The sequence below is a fragment of the Cebus imitator genome, unplaced genomic scaffold (assembly GCF_001604975.1).
Source record: "Cebus imitator isolate Cc_AM_T3 unplaced genomic scaffold, Cebus_imitator-1.0 Scaffold92, whole genome shotgun sequence".
Classification (NCBI taxonomy): Eukaryota; Metazoa; Chordata; class Mammalia; order Primates; family Cebidae; genus Cebus; species Cebus imitator.
The window spans coordinates 2671481-2693825 of record NW_016107407.1 but is presented as its reverse complement, the minus strand read 5'-3'; the positions used below and the strand labels follow the sequence as shown (position 1 = coordinate 2693825).

The 22345-nt window shown below is 38.0% G+C and overlaps 1 protein-coding gene across 19 annotated transcripts in view; it reads right to left on the bottom strand.

Annotated features, from left to right (window-relative positions):
• PARD3 (par-3 family cell polarity regulator) overlaps positions 1-22345 on the bottom strand; it is a 709408-nt gene that overhangs the window by 149820 nt on the left and 537243 nt on the right. For all 19 annotated transcript variants that reach the window (XM_017535377.2, XM_017535365.2, XM_017535373.2 and 16 more), the window contains one exon: positions 12368-12610. In XM_017535377.2, the coding sequence (XP_017390866.1) occupies positions 12368-12610 (243 nt within the window). The remainder of the gene's footprint in view (positions 1-12367; positions 12611-22345) is intronic.

Sequence of the window (22345 nt, the reverse complement as noted above, 5' to 3'; positions counted from 1 at the left end):
AAAAAAAAACAAAGGTCATAAAGAAGTGCAATCTCAGGCTGAGATCAGTTTTTTGCCTGTAAGTGATGTTTAACTTATATTTATAGTCTATAAAACCAGTTATGCTGCCAGAGACATCCACCCAACCCACCAAAAGGCACTACCTTGGAGACAACTATCTGGTCCCAAAGTATTTTGTTTTAGTAACAAATATTTGCAAATCTCTGTATTCTTAAAGAGTCAACACAAGACCCCTTATATAATCTATGGAATAGAACTAGTAGTGAAAGGCATAAACTGATACAGAAAATTCATTTTAAAAATATCTGTGAGTTTTACAGAAATGTATACATATACTAATGTACCTTAATTCACTCCAACATTTGAGTTTATTTTATGCAATATCAAATGCATATTCAAATAGTTATTACACAGCCATAGAACATATGAATTATCTAGTTACTTTCTGTTTTGTAATGATATGGAAAGTTTATAATTTTCACATTTCTATGTATACACCTGTTTTAATGAAAGAAGCTAAGGATATATCAACTTCCTTGATTGGAAAGAAAACAGGTATCTTTCAAAATCAACTACTGCATCTCCTTTAGTTACATAAAATCAACCAATGGAAGAAAATGGAAGAAGAAATGAAACAACAACAAAAAGAAAGTAATCAAATAGTTATTTACACCAAGGACTTAGGGTACCCAAGGAAAAGCTCCAGAACATCTGGGAAGTTAATTTAAAACTGGATTGTGGATTTAGGGCTTGATAAAGTCTCCCAAGAAGTGGAAAATGCATCTCACAATGGGGCTCCACATAAATCCTCATGAATTTTTATTAATAGTTGATTGATATTCCATCCTTATGCAGAAGCAAGGAAGAAAATAACACCAACTTAAGATCACTAAATACCAACAAGATTGGTACTTGAAGCCATGGGTTTGGACTGTCTAAAGGACAGGGGAACCAAGAGATTAGGTCGAAAGAAAAAGATGAGTTATCGTGCCAAATTGCACACGAAGCAGGATCTTGGAGCTTTCGTTAGAAGGCTAAAATCGAAATACTAGGCAGCTCAAGAAGATTTTGGTCATGGAATGGCCTAGAGTGTCTTTAACTTTTAGGTTTTTTAAAGACCTAAAAGTTCAGTGGCCTACGAGGAGAAACACATTAAAACAAAAATGCAGATACTCTGCTGGAGGACTATTTGCCTGCTAACGACCAAAGTCTAAAACAGTTTTCATTTATCCCCATATTTCTGCAGAATATTTAAACTTCCTCTGAGGCTAAATAAATATATAAATAAACAACTCCCATTACACATTACTTCCACAAACAAATTGTGGTTTCGGGCAATGTTAATCAACAAAAAGAATTAAACAAGAAGTCTTTAAAATGAGCCATGACCTTATTTATGGCTTCATTACTTTCAAGATTTCATTTGTTGGGTGGTTTATGTCACCTCAGCCTTTAATTTCATTGCTGCATCTCCAACTATATTAGAATGGCTTAATGGATGGTGACGGCTCGTTTTTAACTCACCGAAATTTAACATTTGCAGAATATATAACACCAAAGAGCCACGTAATTCACCCATGTATCAGATGCAATTGGATTTATCCTTTAAAACCGATCCTCTATTAGGAAAGTATGATGTGAACCAATATGACACAGTCTGATATAATTAGCCTGAGACTGGGAGTCTTACAGGCCCATAAACACCATACTGAGGGCTTAGACTGTATCTTGGAGACAATAAGCCACAGAATTATTTTAAGCGAGGGAATGACATGGTCATATGTGTTTCAGGTACAAAACTCCAGGTATTGGGTGAAATGCGGACTCATGGAGAATGAGACTGGAGAGCGGGGAGAGGTCAGGAGATGGCTGTCAGTATCCATGGGCTGCACACAGAAGGAGAGAAGGTTGTAGAATTACTTATAATGGCAAATTGATAGGGCTTTGTCTCTGGCTGTCATGGGGGGAACAGGCTACACAAGAAAGGCTCTGGCTTGAGATATGTGGGTTGTGATTGCATTTGCTGAGATTAGGCTGATGAAACTAGAGGAGGTTTAGAACGAAGAATGGTGAATTCTGTTTTAGATCGATTGGGTTCAGGTGACTGATAGGCACAGGAAATGTGCATTCCCAGCTGGTGGTGCTGCAGGAATCTGGGGCTTGTTAAGAGATAACCGGGCTAGTAAGATCAGGCATCAACATGCCTAGTGGTAGTTAAAACCTTAACCAAGAAAAACATATAGGAAATAGCAGTGGTCCAGAGCTATTTCCCTAGGGAATCCAAAATCTAAGAGGAAAAAGTAGAATAGAACCTCTAAAGAGACAGTTAAAGAATAGTCCAAAAGGGCACAGTGGCTCATGCCCGTAATCTCAACGCTTTGGGAAGCCAAGGTGGGAGGATCGCTTAACCCAGGAGTTCAAGGCAGTATATAGTAAGACCCTATGTCTAAAAAATTTTCTTTTTAATTAGCTGTGCATGGTAGCACATGCCTGTAGACCCAGTTACTTGAGAGACTGAGGCAGGAGAAGTACTTGGGCCCAGGAATTTGAGGTTGCAGTGAGCTGTGATAGCACCACTGGCTCCAGCTTGGGTGACAGAGCAAGACTCTGTCTCTTAAAAAAAAAAAAAAAAAAAAAAAAGGATAGTCTTAAAAAAAAAAAAAAAAAAAAAAAAAAAAACAAAAAAAAAAAATTTTTAGAAAAAAAAAAAAAAAAAAAAAAAAAAAGGATAGTCTTAAAGGAAGGAGAAAGCAGTACCACAAAAACAAAGAGAACAGAGTTTTAGGAATGCCACAGAATAATCTAGAATGCAAAGGACTCAAGTTTCATTGAATCAGGTTTCTAGGAAGCCATCAGGAAACAAATACATGATGGGTACTGCAACAAATCACAGGTTTATTGCCTTGAGACAATACACATTTATTATATTATAGTTCTGAGGGTCACAAGTCTGAAATGGGTTTCAGTAGGTGAAAATCAAGGTGTTGGCAGTGCCAAGTTCCCTCTGGAGGCTCGAGGGGAGAATCTGCTTCCTCACTTTTTTTCCAGCTACTGGAAGCCATCTGCATCCCTTGGCTCATGGTCCTGTCCTCCATCTTCAAAGCCAGTAGGGCGGCATCTTCAATCCCTCCCTGACTCTGCTCCTTTTGACTCCCTATTTCACTGATAAAGCCTTGTGATGACACTGGGCCCAACAGAATAATCCAGGAAAACCTCCCCATTTGAAGGTTCTTTTGCCTTATGAGATAACATTCACAAGTTCCAGAGATTAGGGCATGGGCATCTTTGGGGAAGCATTACCATGTAAAGCATTGTGAAGAGAGAATGGGCTAATGAGATCAGGCATTAACATGCTTCCCCAAAAATGCCCAGCCCTAATCTCTGGAACTCGTGAGTGCTGAGAGGAATGAATGAGAGATGTGGGAAAGAAGATACAGCAGTCTATGTCAAATGTATTAATAGATTAATCTGTCAAGAAGTTTGAATTAGAAGTGAAGTGGAAACATAGGGACACAAATAGCTAGATGGTAAAAAGGGAATTTTTCTTTTTCATTTTAAAGGACAGAATCTCATTTATCAACCAGGTTGGAGTGCAGGGTCTCATTCTGTTGGCTAGGCTGGTGTACAGTGGTACATTCATAGCTCACTGAAGCTTCAAACTCCTGGACTCAAGCAATCCTCCTGCCTCAGCCTGCCAAGTAGCTGAGACTAAGTAGGTGCCACCATGGCCAGCTAATTCTATTTTTTGCAGAGACGGGGTCTCACTGTGTTGCCTAAGCTGATTTTGAACTCCTGGGCTCAAGCAATCCTCCTATGTCAGCCTTCTGAGTAGGTGAGACTATAGGTGGGTACCACCATGCCCAGCTAGTTTTTAAATTTTTGGTAAAGATGGGTTTTTGCCATGTTGCCCAAAGTGGTCGCAAACTCCTGGGGTCAAGCAATCCTCTAGATTCACCCTCCCAAAGTGCTGGGATTATAGGCGTGAGCTGCCCTACCTGGCCAATTTTATTCTTTTTAAACAGTATGGTAGAAGTGCCAGTAGAGAGACAGAGGCTGAAGACAGGGGCTCAGAGGAGATACTGATGGAACAGGTGCCTTGAAGGCGTGAGGCTGGGATCTGGAAGACTGTTTAGAGAGCTGACCTGGAAGGAAAAACAATCCTTAATTGTGATCTTCAGCAATTAAGCAGAGGCAAGTACCCAAGGTACAGACGTGGGTGGGCTAGAGGTCTGTAGCTGAGTTGTGTTGAAGGGGGAGTAACAAAGTTTGGAACAACTGCTAACATGAATGGAGAAGGAGCTAGCCAAGGCCAGAGACATTAGTAAATAGCCAGGGACACTGAGATCAGGCCCAAGTTGGATGGAGCACGTTAATTAGCAAAGGCACCAACTTGCAGAACTCACGTTACAATAGGATTGACTATAAGAAAAGTAGAGGTAAGTAATACTAAGCAAATGTAAGTAAAGTGGTATTTGACTTTTTGAGTAGCAAATACAACTTTGTTACATGACCCAATGTTTCTAAAAGAGCACATGGTTAATAAGTGCCTATATCTCAGAAAATTAGTTTTGTTCTGTGTTTGCCAGGCTTCCTTTTGACACAGCCAGATTCTGATTTTAACGGGAGGGGAAAGTAAGTTCACAAAGGTCTTTTCTTTTAAAATCGGCATTTTTCTCTTTAGTGGTAAAATGCATGCAAAAAGCATGTGATTATGATATTTATGTTTCCATTAAGGTGTCCTCAGCAAGCAGGGGGAGTCTAGCCTACTATTTTCTTGCTATTTAGATTTATGGTGACACAGTTCCTATTTTATTCCAATTATATTTGAGGACAATGCACTCCTGGTGGCAAATGATTGCATAGTGACAGTCAGTAATGTCCATTAAAGCTGTCTTTCTGTAGAATATTTAACTACAGATTCTGGTCTCTAGATATAAAAATACAAATTGCATGGTGTCTTCAAGCAAATAAAAAACATTATTGACCAGGATTTAATCATTTCTTTGTTAAGAATTGAAAGTGTACTGAACTTTCCAAATGAGAATTGTGTAACCTACAGGAAAATAAACTTTCTGGTGTCTAGATACACTGAACAGTGCCAGGCATGCTCACGCCTATAATTCCAGCACTTTGTGAGGCCAAGGTGAGTGGATCACTTGAGGCCAAGAGTTCGAGACCAGCCTGGCCAACATGGTGAAACCCTGTCTCTACTAAAAATACAAAAATTAGCTGAGCTATTTTGTAATCCCAGCTACTCGGGAGGCTGAGGCAGGAGAATCGCTTGAACCCGGGAGGTAGAGGCTTCAGTGAGCTGAGATGTCACCCTACACTCCAGCCTGGGCAAAAGAGTGAGACTCTGTCTCAAAGGAAAAACAACAACAACGACAAAACACTGAACAGAATGAAGTTTAGGAATGTGACACCTGCAAGATGACCTTTGAAAAACAATGATGATTTGATCAGAGACAAACGATGGTCATCATAAGTGGCAGGATAAAGCTGTGTCTAACATAAACGATAAATTATTTCACAGCTTCAGTGTTAACAGTAACAAACTAACTCATACTGGAGCTCCAATTCTTCTTGTATTAGCCTGAGAGAAAAGTTTTTCAAAGGGCGGCTGTATCAGAGTCTACTGGGTCGCTTGTTACACAATGTGAGTTTGTAGTCAACTACATCTACTGAATCAAAATATCTGTGAGGGGAGGTCAGGATCTGTGAGAAGTCCTCCGGTTCTTTCTACTATGCTAAAGTTAGAAAAACTACTGTTTTAAAACACAGCCTATTACAGTTTTTTTTGCTGTTTTTGTTTTTTAGAGACAAGGTCTCATTCTGTTGCTGAGTCTGGGATACAGTGCTATGATCATAGCCCACTGCAGCCTCAAACTGCTGGGCTAAGCAACCCTCCCACCTCAGCCTCCTGAGTAGCTGAGACTATAGGTGTGTGACCACCATGCCCAGATAATTTTAGTATTTTTTAGAGACAGCATCTCACTGTGCTATCTAGGTTGGTCTTGAACTCCTGGCCTCAGGTGATCCTCCCACCTCTACTTCCCAAAATGCTGGGATTATAGATGGGAGCCACTGTGCCTACCTTTACAGTTGTTAAGATCATGCTTGCCTGTCCCACCAAGACATAATTCGACCTAAAGGGAATGCCAACATTTTAGACAAGGTTTGAGCCATTCAAGCCTCCCTATTTCCATGGAGTGTTGCAAACTTAGACTCAGCAAGAATTTTATGAAAGCAAAACATAAAGAACTCCAAAAACTTTCATGCAAGTACAAAATGAAGACCTCCAAATTATCAAAGGAAAGGCTAAAATTGATTGAGAGATCAGGTCCTTATACCATGAACCCCACCACTCTCAAATAAGACATTTCATGCTACCAAGTGTTTACTTTCAATCTAAGTATTCATATTATAGAAGCCATCTGGAATTCCTTATCCTGAATGCAGTAACTCCTAATTTAAAGATGATGTGATATGATTTACGGAGGATACTTAGGAGACCAAGCTATTTAATGAAGGAAGTGGCATCAGCAGAGTTGCATTCCCACATTCCTATATCTATGTTCAGTATAAAGAATCAAACCTGTCTTTATTGATTTCATTTCTTGCTTGTTTCTGCATCTGTGTGTGGATGCTGAAAGCATATGTGCCTTCCTAAAAGTAAAAGCCATTTCCTAAGTAACAATTGCAATAGCAAACAAATCATGCTAACTACGGACCATGCTCTGTGTGAAGTGCTTTATATATCATCAACACAGTGAATCCTTCCCAAACCTAATGAGGTAAGTACCATTATTATCCCCATTTTACAGACGAGGAAAGTGAAGCAGAGATTTTACACAGCTGATGGCAGAAGAGCCCAGGAGGAAGAGCATGGTGGCTCACACCTGTAATCCCAGCACTTTGGGAGGCCAAGGCAGGTGGATCACTTGAGCCCAGGAATTTGAGACCAGCCTGGGCAACACAGCAAGACCCCATCTCTATGAAAAATAAATAAAAATAGTCGAGCACTAGGTCATATGCCTGTAGTCCTACCTACTCAGGAAGCTGAGGTGGGAGGATTGCTTAAGCCCAGGAGATCAAGGCTGCAGTGAGTCCAAATCATGCTCCAGCCTGGGTGACAGAGTAAGACCCTGTCTCAAAGGGAAAAAACAAAAGCCCAGGATCAAAGTCAAGCAGTCTGGCTCCATAGTTCATTCTCTTGTACGTTCAACTGTATAAAAGTACATTCTTACTTCATAGCAGGATTGTTGGTGGAAGTACGAGTTATCAGAGGATAGCAGTGTCTTAAAGAATTAAGAATAGCTGCTGGCACACATCTGACTGGTAACATCTCTTTAATTAGATGCATAACAAAATAAAAGGCAGAAGAGCTAATTGAGCAACACTGGAGAATATTGCTCATTACTTAACTTCACAAAATATTGTGGAAATTATTTGACCAGGGGATAGTTCTCCAAAATGTACACCATTTTGATCAAATGACAATGATTCCCTTTGGGCTCTTCTGTGCACATTCATTATACAGATGGCCCAGACTTGCTATGATTCAGCTTGAGATTTTTCAACTTTAGATAGTGCAAAAGTGGTAACTGTTCAGTAGAAACCTTACTTTGAGTACACACACAACCAACCTACTTTTCACTTTTAGTGCAGTACTCAATAAATTGTACAAGGTATCCAACACTTCATTATAAAACAGGTTTCGTGTTAGAATAGATGATTTTGCCCAGCTGCAGGCTAATGTAAGTGTTCAGAACATGTTTCATGATGTTTGTAGGTTTTGTGTATTCAGTGCATTTTCAACATGGTATTTTCAACTTATATCAGGACAGAACACTGTTGAAAGTTGAGGTGCGTCTGTATTCAGAATGGTTTTTGGCTTCATGAAACAGAAACCTGATTGTAGGTAACTTAAACAAGTAACAAGTTCAATTTTCACAGGTGACAAGAACTAGAACAGCTGCTTACAGGACCAGACTGCTACCCTCTTCCTTCCTGTAGCCTATACCTTTAGAATTAAGGAAAATGGCAAAGGGCAAAATGAGTCAGCCCCATTTCACTCAGGAAAAGACTAGCTTTACAGGAAGTCCCAGCTCTAGATCTGCTCCTCACTTAGGAGTCAGAACTATGTCACATGGTCACCTCTTACTGCAAGGGAGTCTGGGAAACTTTTAGCTAAGCACATTGCTAACCAGAAAAAAACTGAGATTTTTTTTTTTTTTCTTAAGAGACAGGATCTTGTTCTGTTGCTCTGACTGGAGTACGGTGACACAATCACAGCTCACTGCAGTCTCAAACTCGTGGGTTCAAGTGATCCTCCTGTCCTGGCCTCCCGAGTAGCTGGGACTAGAGGTGCACGCCACCATACCTGGCTAATTTATTTTTATTTTTGTAGGGACTGGGCCTCACTTTGTTGCCCAGGCTGGTCTCAGACTTTGGGCTTCAAGCAATCCTCTTGCCATGGCTTCCTAAAGGGCTGGAATTACAGGCGTGAGCCACTGTGCCTGGCCTACGCCAACATTTTTTGTGTTTTATGCCTTGTTATTTATATAAAACACAAGGATAGAATCTGCTTCTCTTTAGCATCGATCCAACATGAAAAATCAAAATGTTACCCACGTCACTAATACATAGTAGTAACAGTGACATTGTGACTACAGCCTACAGTTCACGTGATAAAATTAAACAGGTATGATCATTTCTAGACATAGCATGATGCTATCTTATAAAAAGCATTTTATAAGTAATATGTAGAAATTGAGAAAATGTCTCATTCTGACACCACATTCACTGTATTTAATAAATCATCCCTTGCTGTTTCCATGTGGGGCTACCAGATCCATATTTCTGACTATAAGATCAATTAAAATGATTAAGCAGTGAAATGTAGAATACTGTTTCCTCATTGAACAATGAAAATCCCAGAACAGATGCAGGCTATGCGTCAGACTGTCAACTGCCTGCATTCCCATGAAATCCAAACATTTGAAGAGTAAAGGTCATTGGACACCAATTGCAAATTTTGGTGGAATTTAGTCAGTTGACAGGAGTTTCTCTATTGTGTATATTCTTCATACGGGAAATAATCTCTGAGGAGTTTCAAGTTGCATGTTTCCACTTGAATAATTACTTTTCAAAAAAGTTAGTATAAGCATATTCTAGATCACCTTACTGGCATGTGATTTCACTGTCTGAATTTGGGTTTACATACATAAAGGACTATGGAATGCTATTTTCACTGTCTCCAGTTAATGATAACAAAAGCAAGCTGAACTTCACATACATGTGATGCCCCTGTGGGACGTGCAGGCCAAAGGTCCTGAACAGGAACATACAAGAGAACTGAAGAAATTCAACAGAGAAAAGGGATGGGCAAATAGAGTCAGCACTGAGGCTGTGGGGGTCGGCAAACAAACCCAAATGAACCTGCCACAGAGCAGCCACCGCCAGAGTCATGATTTGTGCAAGAGTTGAGATTTAAGACACATTATTGGCCACATTAAGTTAATGTTGTTCATTTGAATGTAATGGCTTTGCCATTTTGTTTGTATTTAATTTGTAAAGATATTTGGTTTTATGGTTGTATAATGGTTGTCAACAGAAGGAGTTTAGTCCTATTTTATTTTTATACATATTTAAGTAACATTATAATCAAAACAATTTAGTTCAATACTGCAGTAGCAAGAGATTGTCTTTCAAAAAAAAAAAAAAAAAAAAAAGAATCCCTATACTTCTAAAGTCTGAGAAGCACTTTTCTATAGCTTTCTCTCCAACAGGAACAGAATGGAAGTGATACCACGACTTCTCAGCCAAATTCACATTCCATCAAAGGCAGATGAAGAAGGGCTTTATAGGAACAATTCCCAACTTTTTGGATTAGGAACATCAGTCATTGTTTCATAGATATCTTGTTCTCTGCAAAAATAATAATTACAATAAACTAAAGCTTCTATAGTCCTATGGTCCTTTTTCTTAAAAATATAAATTATGTCTCTCTGAGTTGGAGCATCTTACAAATTATCTAGTCTAATCAGCCTTCTGGGACACAAATGCACACAGCTGTGCTTGAGTTAGGCTGAGAAGGGCTTTTGAATACAGCAATGTCTAAAATGTGATTCTGAGTTACTCACAGTTTGGTGTAACTCATCCTCATGACTAAAGTCTCTTCCAGAATGTTTCGCTGAGTGGCTTTTGACAGAAATTAGGAGGCTGACTTTCAGCTTGGGGTTAGCACGGTGCAGGATAGAGACTACAGGTGGGTATGCTGGAGTCCAGAAAGAGTGTGTTCTGAGCATGTTAGCGCTAATGAAAATTTGCAGACATTTACTTGCAAGACTTAGACTCTTGTAGGGTACTATGATTTAAACTGGGGTTTACAGCAACCACTTCTGGACCTCAGGAGCTGGGAAGACAGATCCCAGTCGAATGGGATGTCTCCTGGCTCTGATGCCATGTGGGACTTCTGAGCTGTGGGAAAAACTGCTATGAGGTAGTCTACTGTTTTTCAGATTTTCAAAGTGAATGTGGAAGGTGCAGCAAATGATGACTGCATTTATTAAAGATCAATAATGTCAACTAATTATTTTTTACTTCCTCCAAAAGTTACTGACAATGCCAGTGTTATGGTGTCCTTTCTCCCATGAAGATAATTCCAGTAGGACATTCGTGACCTTCAAATGCTGTTTAACCTTCTAGAAGCAGCATTCACAAGTACAGCAGAAACCAAGTAAAAGCTTTTAAAGAAAAAGTCATTGTCACTGATAATTTTATTCTTTGGATCCTGACATATCTCTGGTTAGATAATAAGCAAGTGAGCCTTCTAGGTGATCACACCAAAGGGGTCTAAATAAGCCATAAGCCTCCAATGTTAACTTACAATGCCCAGTTATCATAGTCAGTACCAAACCGATTTTATAGATTTTCATAAGCCAATAAGGAAAACTGAAAACCCAACAAAAGCAAAACAAAACAAAAAACAGAAAAACACTCTGGCTAGCATTTCACCTGAAGATTTGGCTTCCCATTTGCTATTTTGAAAAATATTTCCTCCTGGGTTTGCCTGAGAGTTACCCATTGCATCTGCAAACCTCTATTAAAATTAGCTGGAGGTAGCTAAAATAGAAACTAGGTGCAAAACGTAGCAACCAGTAACACATGGATGCTCTAGATGAAGTAATTCCAGCACATCTCTCGTCTTGCACTCTTACAGTGCCATTCCCAGGACCAACTAGCAGCATCAAACCTGGTCATGTGTAAGAAATGCAACTTTTTCAGCTCAACCTCAGACCTACTGAATCAGAATTTGGGGAGAGAGTCCACCAATGCGTGTTTTAAGAAGCCCTCCAGGAGATTCTGACGCACACTAAAGCTAAAGCACTGAAGCTTGAGAGCCCCTGGTTTCAATGAAACCTGCTATTTATAATGTTCAAAGTCCAGTTTCTAGATAGAGCAACACTTACCGGAAACCATTTTAAGAGATGATGGGTTGATTGTATCATTTATGACAATAACATGCAAACGTTTGCTATAAAAGGAAATTATTTGTGAACTAAACTCCTCATGGTACTTGAACATACAAACGGAAGAGCAGAAAAGATCTGTTTAAAGTTGTTTCAGTTAAATTTTGAAATAAATATATAGCAATTAAAATACAATTAACAGATAAATAAATACTCAAGATGAGGGATACCCAAAATATCCTGACTTGATCATTACACATTCTGTGCATGTAAAAAATACTCACATGTATCTCATAAACATGTAAAATATTATGTATCAATTAAAGAATGATACAGTTAACATTGCACCCCAGTGTGCTACACTGATACACATAACTCAGACCTGTGGTCTGCGGCTGTCAATAAGCAATCTGTTCTACTACACTATTCTTCTCATTTACCGACTCTTTCATAATATAAAATTTCGCTGCCTAAAAAAAAAGTGATCCATCTAAATCATAATTGGAACAATTCATATCATTCCCCATCTCTTTAATTGCCACACCTACAGGCTCTGCTAGCAATAAAAGGATATATCACTTTAGTAGAAGAGTCATAATTTTAAGTTTGCTTTTCATTTGAGTTATAAACTAGAGGCTGGTTCTCAGGTATAAAACCATCTTAATAACAAAATGAAATATGTTGGAATCATTAGAGAAGCCATCAAAACCTCCGCTGATCCTTCCTTTAGGTTTCAATTTGTGTCACCTCAATACTTTTAGACACAACAGCTTTTTAAAGACCATTAATAAAAGGCAGTTCTGGTTTCAGGACTGATGAACGATCTACTCCCTTGTCAGACGCTATAGAAAAGTTGATTTGGAAGCAATATCATGATTGCTCCTGGCACCTACCTGTCTACAGGTGAAGGTTTGGAATTCCGCGGCTTTTTGACTTGAGCATACAAAGCATCCATCAAATGACCTTCTCGTGGGCTCTGAGGTCTAGCATTGAGAGCCATGGAACCTTCGTAAGAAGAAACTCCCCCATACATCAACTCATGATCACAGCCAAACGTCCGATGAAAGTCTTGGATTTCAGCATAGTCACGCTCCCTGGCCTGTCGCTCCCTAAATTCTCGAGTTTTGGCTTGAATCCTATGAAATCAGAACAAAGCTGAAATCAGAGAAACTACTCCTTTTCTAGGAACTGCATATAGAAACATTAATCAAAATATGTTGTAAACTATATTTTATGTCATGTAGCTATAGGAGATAAGTGGTATAAATAATAGGTCATATACATTATAGATTGTGAAAATGCTATGGATGCTCAGAAATAATAATTTTAGATACTCTTTGTTCATGTCAACAAGATTGCAGTCATAATTTAAATCTTTTTTTTTTTTTTTTTGGACAGAGTCTTACTCTGTCACCGGGCTGGAGAGCCGTGGCATGAGATCTTGGCTCACTGCAACCTCCGTCTCCCAGGTTCAAGCAATTCTTGTGCCGTAGCTTCCCAAGTAGCTAGGATTACTGGTGTGCACCACCACGCCTGGCTAATTTTTGTATTTTCTGTCGAGATGGGGTTTTACCATGTTGGCCAGGCTGGTCTCAAACTCTGGACCTCAAGTGATCCTCCTGCCTCAGCTTCCCAAAGTGCTGGGATTACAAGTGTGAGCCACCATGCCTGGCTATAATTTAAATATTAAGTTTAAATAATTTTCACTTATTAACTAGCTTTAAAAACTCACAAGGAATAGATCATTTCTGGCATCTACTTGGATATTACTCATAAATTTAAGGCAAGAAATAATTTTTTAAAGTTACATATACTTTATATATAAAAATATTTATGTGTATGTTCTATATATATATATCTTACTCATTATTAGTACACCATAAACATTCAACATACAGTGAAGCTTAAACACAAATTCACACCATAACTCTTCATTAGTGGCCTAAGAGGATCTTGACTTGTCATCAACTCTGTCATTTTATGGAATACATACAGAAATGGGGAATCCTTAAATTAAGGACTAGAAGGCATGTATCCAATCAAATTCTGAAGTAAAACTTGCCTACATTACAACTAAGAAACAAACCTTAAATGTTCAACTTTACTGAAGATACGTTTAGTTTACTATGATTTTATTAAACTATTTAATACAACATCCTCTTCAACTTATAATATATTGATATAATTTATGCCCTAAATCAATCTTAGTTACCTGGAAATAATTTTAAAACCCCCAACAGAATTTTAATTAAAAAAATCTCCTTTATCCACTTACAAATTTAAATATATACATAAATGCAGTAAAATCTTACTTCTACAAAGCAATACTTTAGACTGAGTTTAATCTTTTATTGCATATATTTTTTCCATGTTTGAAGTTGACCTCTGCTAGCATAAACAATACATAAATATATATTCAAAAGAATCCAGAGAAGATACCAAAATCAGATAGACAGCAGCAAAAAGAAAAAAAAAAAAANAAAAAGAAAAAAAAAAAAAGGAAGACAGAAGAGAAAGCTATAGGCCAATATTCCTCATGAATATGGAAGCAAAAACCCTTAATGAAATATTAGCAAATGAAATTCAGCAATATATAAAAGAAATAATACACCATGACCAAATGGTGTTTACTGAAGGAATTCAAGCCTGGTTCAATATTCAACAATAAATTACTACAATCCATCATATTAACAGATCAAAGAAGAAAAGTTACATGATTATATCAATTGATGCAGAAGCATCTGACATAATTCAACATCCATCGTGTCAGAAAACCTTCAGAAAACTAGACATAAAGTAAAACTTCTAAACTTAAGAGCATCTACCAAAAACCAACAGGTTCCATCACGTATAATGGAAAAAGACTGAATGATTTCCCTATGATAAAGTAAGGATGTGTGCTCCTACCACTGTAATTCCACACATCGTTGGAAGTTCTAGGCAATGCAATAAGCCTAGAAAAGGAAATAAAAGTATACGGTTTGAAAAGGAAGAAATAAAACGCTTCTTACTTGCAAATGACACAATAATCTATGTAGAAAATGCCAAAGAATCTACAAAAATCTCCTAGAACTAAAAAGCAAGTCAACAAGGTCAGAGGATACAAGATCAACATATAAAAATCCATTGTATTTTCCATATGCTGGCAATAACCACATGGTCACTGAAATTAAAAATACAACACTATTTATAATCCCTAACAAAACAAAACACATAGATACACATCTATAAGCCAAATTTTAGTTTATGAAGATCTATGTAAGATAGATACTTGGAAAACTACACAACACTGCTGAAAGAAATCAAAAAAGGTTTAAAACTGGGAAGACATACTATGATCATGGATGGAAAGACTCAATGTGGTAAATAAGCCAGTTCTCCCCAAATTGATATACAGGTTTAATGCAATTTCTTTAGAAATCCCCGAAAGACAGCCTGGGCAACACGGTGAGATCCCAACTCTACAAAAAATTTAAAAAATAGCCAGGTGTGTTGGTGCACGCCTGTAGTCTCAGCTGCTCGGCAGGATGAGGCAGGAGTACTGCTTCAGCTCAGGAGGACGAGGCTGCAGCGAGCTGTGATGATGCCGCTGTACTCCAGCCTGGGCAACAGAGCAAGACCCTATCTAAAAAAAAAAAAATCTGAGCAAGATGTTTTTTATAGATATTGACAAGATTATTTGAAAATTAATATAGAAAGGCAAAAGACAGAATAGTTTAACTGTGGAAAAGAGCAATAAAATGGGAGGAATCGCATTTCCAGATTGCAAGACTTGTAATATAGGTATCATAGCACAGACTGTGTAGTACTTACAAAAGGGTAAACATACAGATTGATGGAATCGAATACAAGAACCCAGAAATAGCTAAGAAGTATGGCCAACTGATTTCTCACAACTGTGCAACAAAAACAATTCAATGTAATAAAATAGTTTTTCCAACCAATGGTGCAGGAGCCATGAGATATCCATAGGCAAAAAGAAAAGGAAAAATAAATCTAATTTTATATCTTACTAAAAAATTAACTCAAAATGGATCATAGGTTTAAATGTAAATATAAAAGTAGAAAATTTAAGAAAAAATGTATGGGATTCTTTAGCAATTAATGCATGGTGAAGGGTTTTTAGGACTAATACCAAAACCAATATCCATAAAATTTAGAAGGATATAAATTGCATGTCATCATAATAAAAAATTTTCCCCTATGAAAGCTCTAATTAGAAGATGAAAAAATAAGTACAGACTGGAAAAAAATTTTTGCAAGGCACATATCTGACAAAGAACTCATATCCAGAAAATAAATTTTTAAAATACTCAAAACTCAGTCAGCCTTCTTGGCTCACACCTGTAATCCTAGCACTTTGGGAGGCTGACAGGGGTGTACTGCTTGAGCCCAGGAGTTCAAGACCAGCCTAGGCAACACAGTAAAACCCTGTCTCTACAAAAAATGCAAAAATTAGCTGGGCATGGTGGTGCACAACTGTAATCCCCTCTACTCAGGAGGCTAAGGTGACAGGACTGCCTGGGTTCTGGAGGCCGAGGCTGCAGTGAGCCATGACTGTGCCACTGTACTCTAGCCTGTGTGACAGAGCAAGACACTGGCTCAAAAAAATAAAAAATATCCTAAAACCTCAACAATGAGAAAACAATCCAACTAGAAAATGAAGAGACATTTCACTGAAGAGGGCATATGGATGACAAGCATGTGAAAAGATGTTCAACACCACCAGCTATTGGGGAAATGCAAATAAGACTGTGATAAGCTATTACTACACACCTACTACACTGGCTAAAGAAAAAAATAGTGACAATACCAAATGCAGCCATGGATATAGGGAAACTGGGCTTCTCGTATATTGCAGTTGGAAATTTAAAATGGTACTGTCACCCTGGAAAACAGCCTGGTAGTATCTTTAAAAATCAAACATATACTTATCTTACTATCCAGCAATTGTGCCCCCAGATACTTATCCTGAAGGTGTGAAAACTTACGTCCAAGCAAAAATCTGTACGCAATTGTTCATTGCCAAATATTACCATACTTGTAATATTTAAATATTGGAAACACCCCAAATAGCCTAGAATAGGTGAATAGTTTTTAAAAAACTGGGGTGTGTCCATATCATAGAATATTACTCAGCCGTACAAATGAACAAACTAGTGATGCATACAGCAACTTGAATCTGTCTCAAGGGCATTATGCAATGTGGAAAAAAAAACAGCCAATCTCACACATCATGTATGATATGATTTCATTTATACAACATTCTCAGAATGACAAAAGTATGGAGTTGGTGAACAGGTCAGCGATGGTTAGGGGTTAGGTACAGTGGGTGCAGAGAGTCAGGAGGACAGTCTCCGTGATGAAACAGTTCTGTTTCTGCATTGTAGGAGCGGATACACGAACGTGCACAGGTGATGACACAGAACTACACACACCCTGCACCAGCGCGAATTTCCTGGTTTTGATGCTGTACTACAGCTATCTAACTTAACCATTGGGAGAAACTTGATGAAGGGTACATAGGACCTCTTTATACTATATCTGTAGCTTCCTATGAATCTAAAATTATTGTGAACTTAGAAGATTTTTTAAAGACAGAAAATTGCCACATAGCATTATAAGCAAACTTTGCATTTTCCCTGTTTCTTTCTTATATCTACTGTATCACCATCACCCCACTCTTGTTTTCCAATTTTGAATACAGAGGATCGAATTTGTCTGATGTTTCCTCTCTCCCCGCTGTAAAAAATACACAAATTTACCTAGCTAAGTGTTTCTCAACAGGGCCCAATGACATTTGAGAAGGGGCTATTTGTCATCATGCAGGGCTGGTCACAGCCACATGTAATCCAGCAGTGTCTCCAAACCATTGGGGCAACCAAAACTGCTTATCCCAAAAACTCCCTAGGGGGACCTTATTTCCTGAGGTGACAACCAATGACTTTCTTAACTCACGAGTGAATGTTAGAAAGTCAGAAATTTTTGGCCGGGTGCGGTGGCTCACGCCTGTAATCCTAGCACTTTGGGAGGCCGAGGTGGGTGGATCACCTGAGGTCAGGAGTTGAAGACCAGCTTGGCCATCATGGTGAAACCCCATTTTGAAAGAAAGAAAGAAAGAAAGAAAGAAAAGAAAGAAAGAAAAAGAAAGAAAGAAAAAGGAAAGGAAAGGAAAGGAAAGGAAAGGAAAGGAAAGGAAAGAAAGAAAGAAAGAAAGAAAGAAAGAAAGGAAGGAAGGAAGGAAGGAAGGAAGGAAGGAAGGAAGGAAGGAAGGAAAAGAGAAGAGGAGAAGAGAAGAGAAGAGAAGAGAAAAGAAAAGAAAAGGAAAGAAAAGAAAAGAAAAAGAAAGAAAGAAAGAAAGTCAGAAATTTTTATCAGGACTGTTGTAGATTCTAATAACTCTAAGTCTGCAAGTTCCCAAAGACAGAATACCCTCAAGAGAAATAGAAATTCAAATTCTAATGTCAAATTTAGCTAAAATTCCACTAGACATTTTAAAAATTTTTACTCCATTTATCCATTTAAAAGCAATTATGACAATCAAGGATGCTGGCTACCACTGAATACTAGCTATCCATAATGAAAGTTGATACAAGTTAAGAGATAATTTTATTCTTTGCACCATAATATCTTTTTGACTCTGGATTCAGCCAGAAATAACGAGCAGAAAGAGGAAAATGAGTTCTTTCTTACATTCAATGGGATATTAATTTGAAACTCAATTATAATCACTTATCTGACAACCCACTATACTATGATATTTGGTCATCATTAGTCAACCACTGAATCATAGGTAATATCCAGGGCGACTGGGCATTCGGGTAAGTCTTAAAGCTTAGCAGCCTGAAGAAATTTGAAGGAACACAACAGACATAAGTAGAATGAGATAAAGCTGAAATTTCTGAATGTGGAGAATCTCCAAAAATCAAAAGAAATGACTCAGACTGATTTATTAATGACTAAACACTATGACATATGAAGCTCAATTCATTAAAAGTGAAGAATCCAGCTTACCTATGGCAGAAAATGCATCCCTCCTACAAAAGAAAGCTATCAGAAAGAGAATAGGAACACACTCTTCTCAAGGGAGGCATAAGCCTAAATAATCTCCCCACACTTCTTGCTCATCAGTTTCATTATATTTCTGATGGGTCCTGGGTTTAAATTTTCTTTAGTTCCAAGTGACACAGAAAATAATATTAATTAGCAGTCAATTTCTAACAAGTCAATTTCTCAAAAGAAGTGCTCAGCAGCATGAAGTACTATCTATAAAGCCCAGATCTCAATTGCCTTCTTTTACCCAAATTTGTACATTATGACTAATCACCACCAGTCATTAATAAATGTTACAGCCTAATAAATGTTACAGCCCCATCTATAGTACCTCCCAGAAGCACTGATTTTTTTTCCTCTAAGCTCCAATAAAGGAGGAATTGTATTTGTATTGCTTATCTTGTCTCACCAATAATGTTGTCCCCAAAGTTCTAAAACCTGCATCACTGCTTTCCAATGTGGCAGCTTACACTGTTGATGAAAACCTTAGCATAAAGCTCTAGTATAAGTGTGGTCCCCCAGGTAGAACTACTGCCACGGAAGGCTAAGGGATCTGGTTAGTAGCCTGAGCTAATGTGCATTTTCATGTTCATTCTAGAAATTAATGCTAATGAGGCTTGCTGTACAAATAGCACTTTAGAGTTTTGAAATGAGGCATGCACTGTGGTTTTCATAAATTTTAGTGGCAATTCATGAGCAAAATTAACAAAAGACACTACCAAATTTATTATGCTCTTTGATATTTCAATGTCTTGTTACAAAGTGAGAAAATGGACTTTACAACACAACCAAAAGGTTATATTTGCATGTTATGTATTTCCACTCTGTGGAGAAATGTATTTCAGTAAGAAAATATTTGGCTCAAGAAAAAAAAACATGTCTGGTGTCCTCATAAGAATAACATGGCTTCTTAAGGAAACTTTAAGAAAAGACAGTGAGTATCTTGCAGCTGAGCACTTAATAGATCCAGATGGCCTGGACTATAAAAACATACTCCCTTTATTCTTTTATTGTGACCCTGAGGTCACAAATTATCTCCAAGACGTAAGAGTCACTCATTTTTCTAAACAGGCAGACTATTGTTCAGCATTCTATCCCATTTACCTCCGGCTGAACCTCAACAATGACAGAAGTAACTGGTTCGTCCAAAACCCAGCAAAAGACAGGAAGGTCTACTGCTTTAAACATTTCAGTAAGTCCTTCCTAGTTCTAAAAAGGAAAATTATCTGAGGTTCAGTGTATCACAGGCAGTTGTACCACCTGACATTGATGGACAACATTTATACTAGTTCCTATCCTTGAAAACTGAAAAACAAATTCAAACAATTAAAACCTTTTATCAAGGTATTTTTAACTTAATAAAGAACTTATTTCAATTCATTATGTTCAAGCATAAATACACTTTTCCTTTTTGTAAAAAAAAATAAAAGTCTTCCATTATGATAATGAAATTGCCTTGAACCTGCATAGAAAATAATACACAAAATAATGTAATATACTAAATAAAGTAATAAGGTTAATTTCTTTCCTGCTGTCACTAAATTCATGCTAACAGTCTCTCTCCAGCTTGACATCAATTAATGATTTTAATTCCAGGCTCTTGTCACAGTGTTCGCTACCCTTTTCTCTAATTAAAACGGATGACGCTCGATGAAGATAAAACACACAAGACTTCTGTTTTTGTAACATTTCTATTCATTAGTATTTTTGCTTTTTCAGTAAATGGCTTTTAGCACTAATTGCAGCAGAATAAGATGAAAGGAACTTTTTATGAATATATAGTCTTTATATATCCAGAAATATCCAGGTATGGGAATCACCACTAAAGTGACCACACTCCTTAGGATGGAAAACAATGGTGTCCCTAAACCTCTCAGTTAAATACCAAATACCTCTGCTTCCAAAGCTATGATGCTCTAACACATGGCTTTTTTTCATGGTGTATTTTTGTAAAGCCTACAATAAATGGTCTTTTAATGATTTTTAATTAAAAAATGTTAATGTCTACAGAAAATAGAATATACTAATATTAGTTTAACAGAAAAAAATGTTTTTAATAGATTTCAGATTGCTACATATCAGATAGTTGTTGACTACCTTCAAAACGATGTTTAGGATCTTGCAAGCAACTCTCTTGGGAAGACTTTTACCCCCAACTTACGGCACTGCCATCCAGAAGCCTCAATCTGGGAACAATAGTTCGCGGATCTTTTCCCAGCACCATTTCTTCTCTCGAAAAGTCAGTAGAAATTGATCAAATAAAACTCAAATTCATGACATAATGAAACTTACGCTACAAAACAACTGAAGGAACCCTTTGTTGCAAAAGCAGTTTCGGCCCACTGATTGAAGCCTTTCTTTGGCTCTCAGAGTACTTCAGCAGGTGGCAGGCTTCAAAAATACCGCGGCTCAACTCATCCACCCTTTGGGTGATCCACCCCCTGCCACGTGAATCTAACAACTGCCCCCTAATAGTAGGTAAGTTGCCAGTTTGGTGCCTATGTTGAATTCCCCAAAGAGAGGTACTATTCCACTAAATTTCTTACCCTAATAACAGTTCCAATTTTAAGCGGGATTTTAATATCTTTGTCATATTACGGTAAAGGCTGATTGAGAAGAAAGGACTTCCATATTCTAAATGGGTCCTGAAAAAAATTTTCTTGAGTGAAAACAAGTGTTTTAAAGGTACACTTCCAACTCCAGGGAAGAATGTAAGTTGCTGAAATCCATAGTGGTCCCTTAGAACAGGTGGGAGGGAAAGTTAACTTGCATTCCTTAATGCTAAAATGAAATGAAACCAGTTTTAAAATACAAAATGGTTTAAAGTGAAAAAGAGATAAAAGAAAGCATTCACAGAGAGACTACTAACCACTAATACAATGACAACTTGTAAAGAATTCAGAAAGTTAAAAGACTGCCTACCTTCCCTTCCGTGAGCCCTTGTGCTTCGTGGGAGGAAGACAGAACGTGAGGGTAGAATTTTTCCTGTTCGCTAAGTTACACATATTCTTGGGAACAAGATCTAGCTCCCAGACTGCCATCTCTATGAAGCAAGTCTCTGCTAACTCCAGCCCAACCAATCTTTCCCCTTTCCAAAGCTCTGTAATCACCTATTTTAACAATTACTGTATTGTCTTTTCCCCCAAGCTCAGAGATAGGGTATTGCTCTGTTGCCCTGACTGGAGTACAGTAGAATGATCATAGCTCACTTTAGCCTTGAACTCCTGGACTCAAGCCATCCTCCCACACTAGCCTCCTGAGTATCTGGGACTACAGGTGCACATCACTGTGCCCAGCTAATTTTTTAAAAAATTTTAGAGACAGAGTCTTGCTATGTTGCCCAGGCTGGTCTCAAACTCCTGGCCTCAAGTGATCCTCCCACCTCGGCCTTCAGAGCAGGCTTACATCATTTTTTTAATGTTAACATGTATAAATCTTTTTCTATTAACAAAGGCAAGGGATCCCTGAGAGAGGGAAAAAATTATTAAAATAAAAATTTTAAAAGGACTTATGCTATCTGATATGGTTCGGCTGTGTTCCCAACCAAATCTCATCCTGAATTGTAATTCCCATTATCTCCACGTGCCATGGGAGGGACCAGGCGGAGATAGTTGAATCATGGAGGTGAGTTCCCCCCTCCTGTTATCCAGCTAGTGAGTTAGTTCTCACAAAATCTGATGGTTTTATAAGGGGCTCCCCCCTTTGCTGGGCTCTCATTCTTCTCTTTCCTGCCACCAGGTGAAGGACGTGTTTGCTTCACCTCCTGTAAGTTTCCTGAGGCCTCCCAAGCCCTGTGGAACTGTGAGTCAATTAGACCT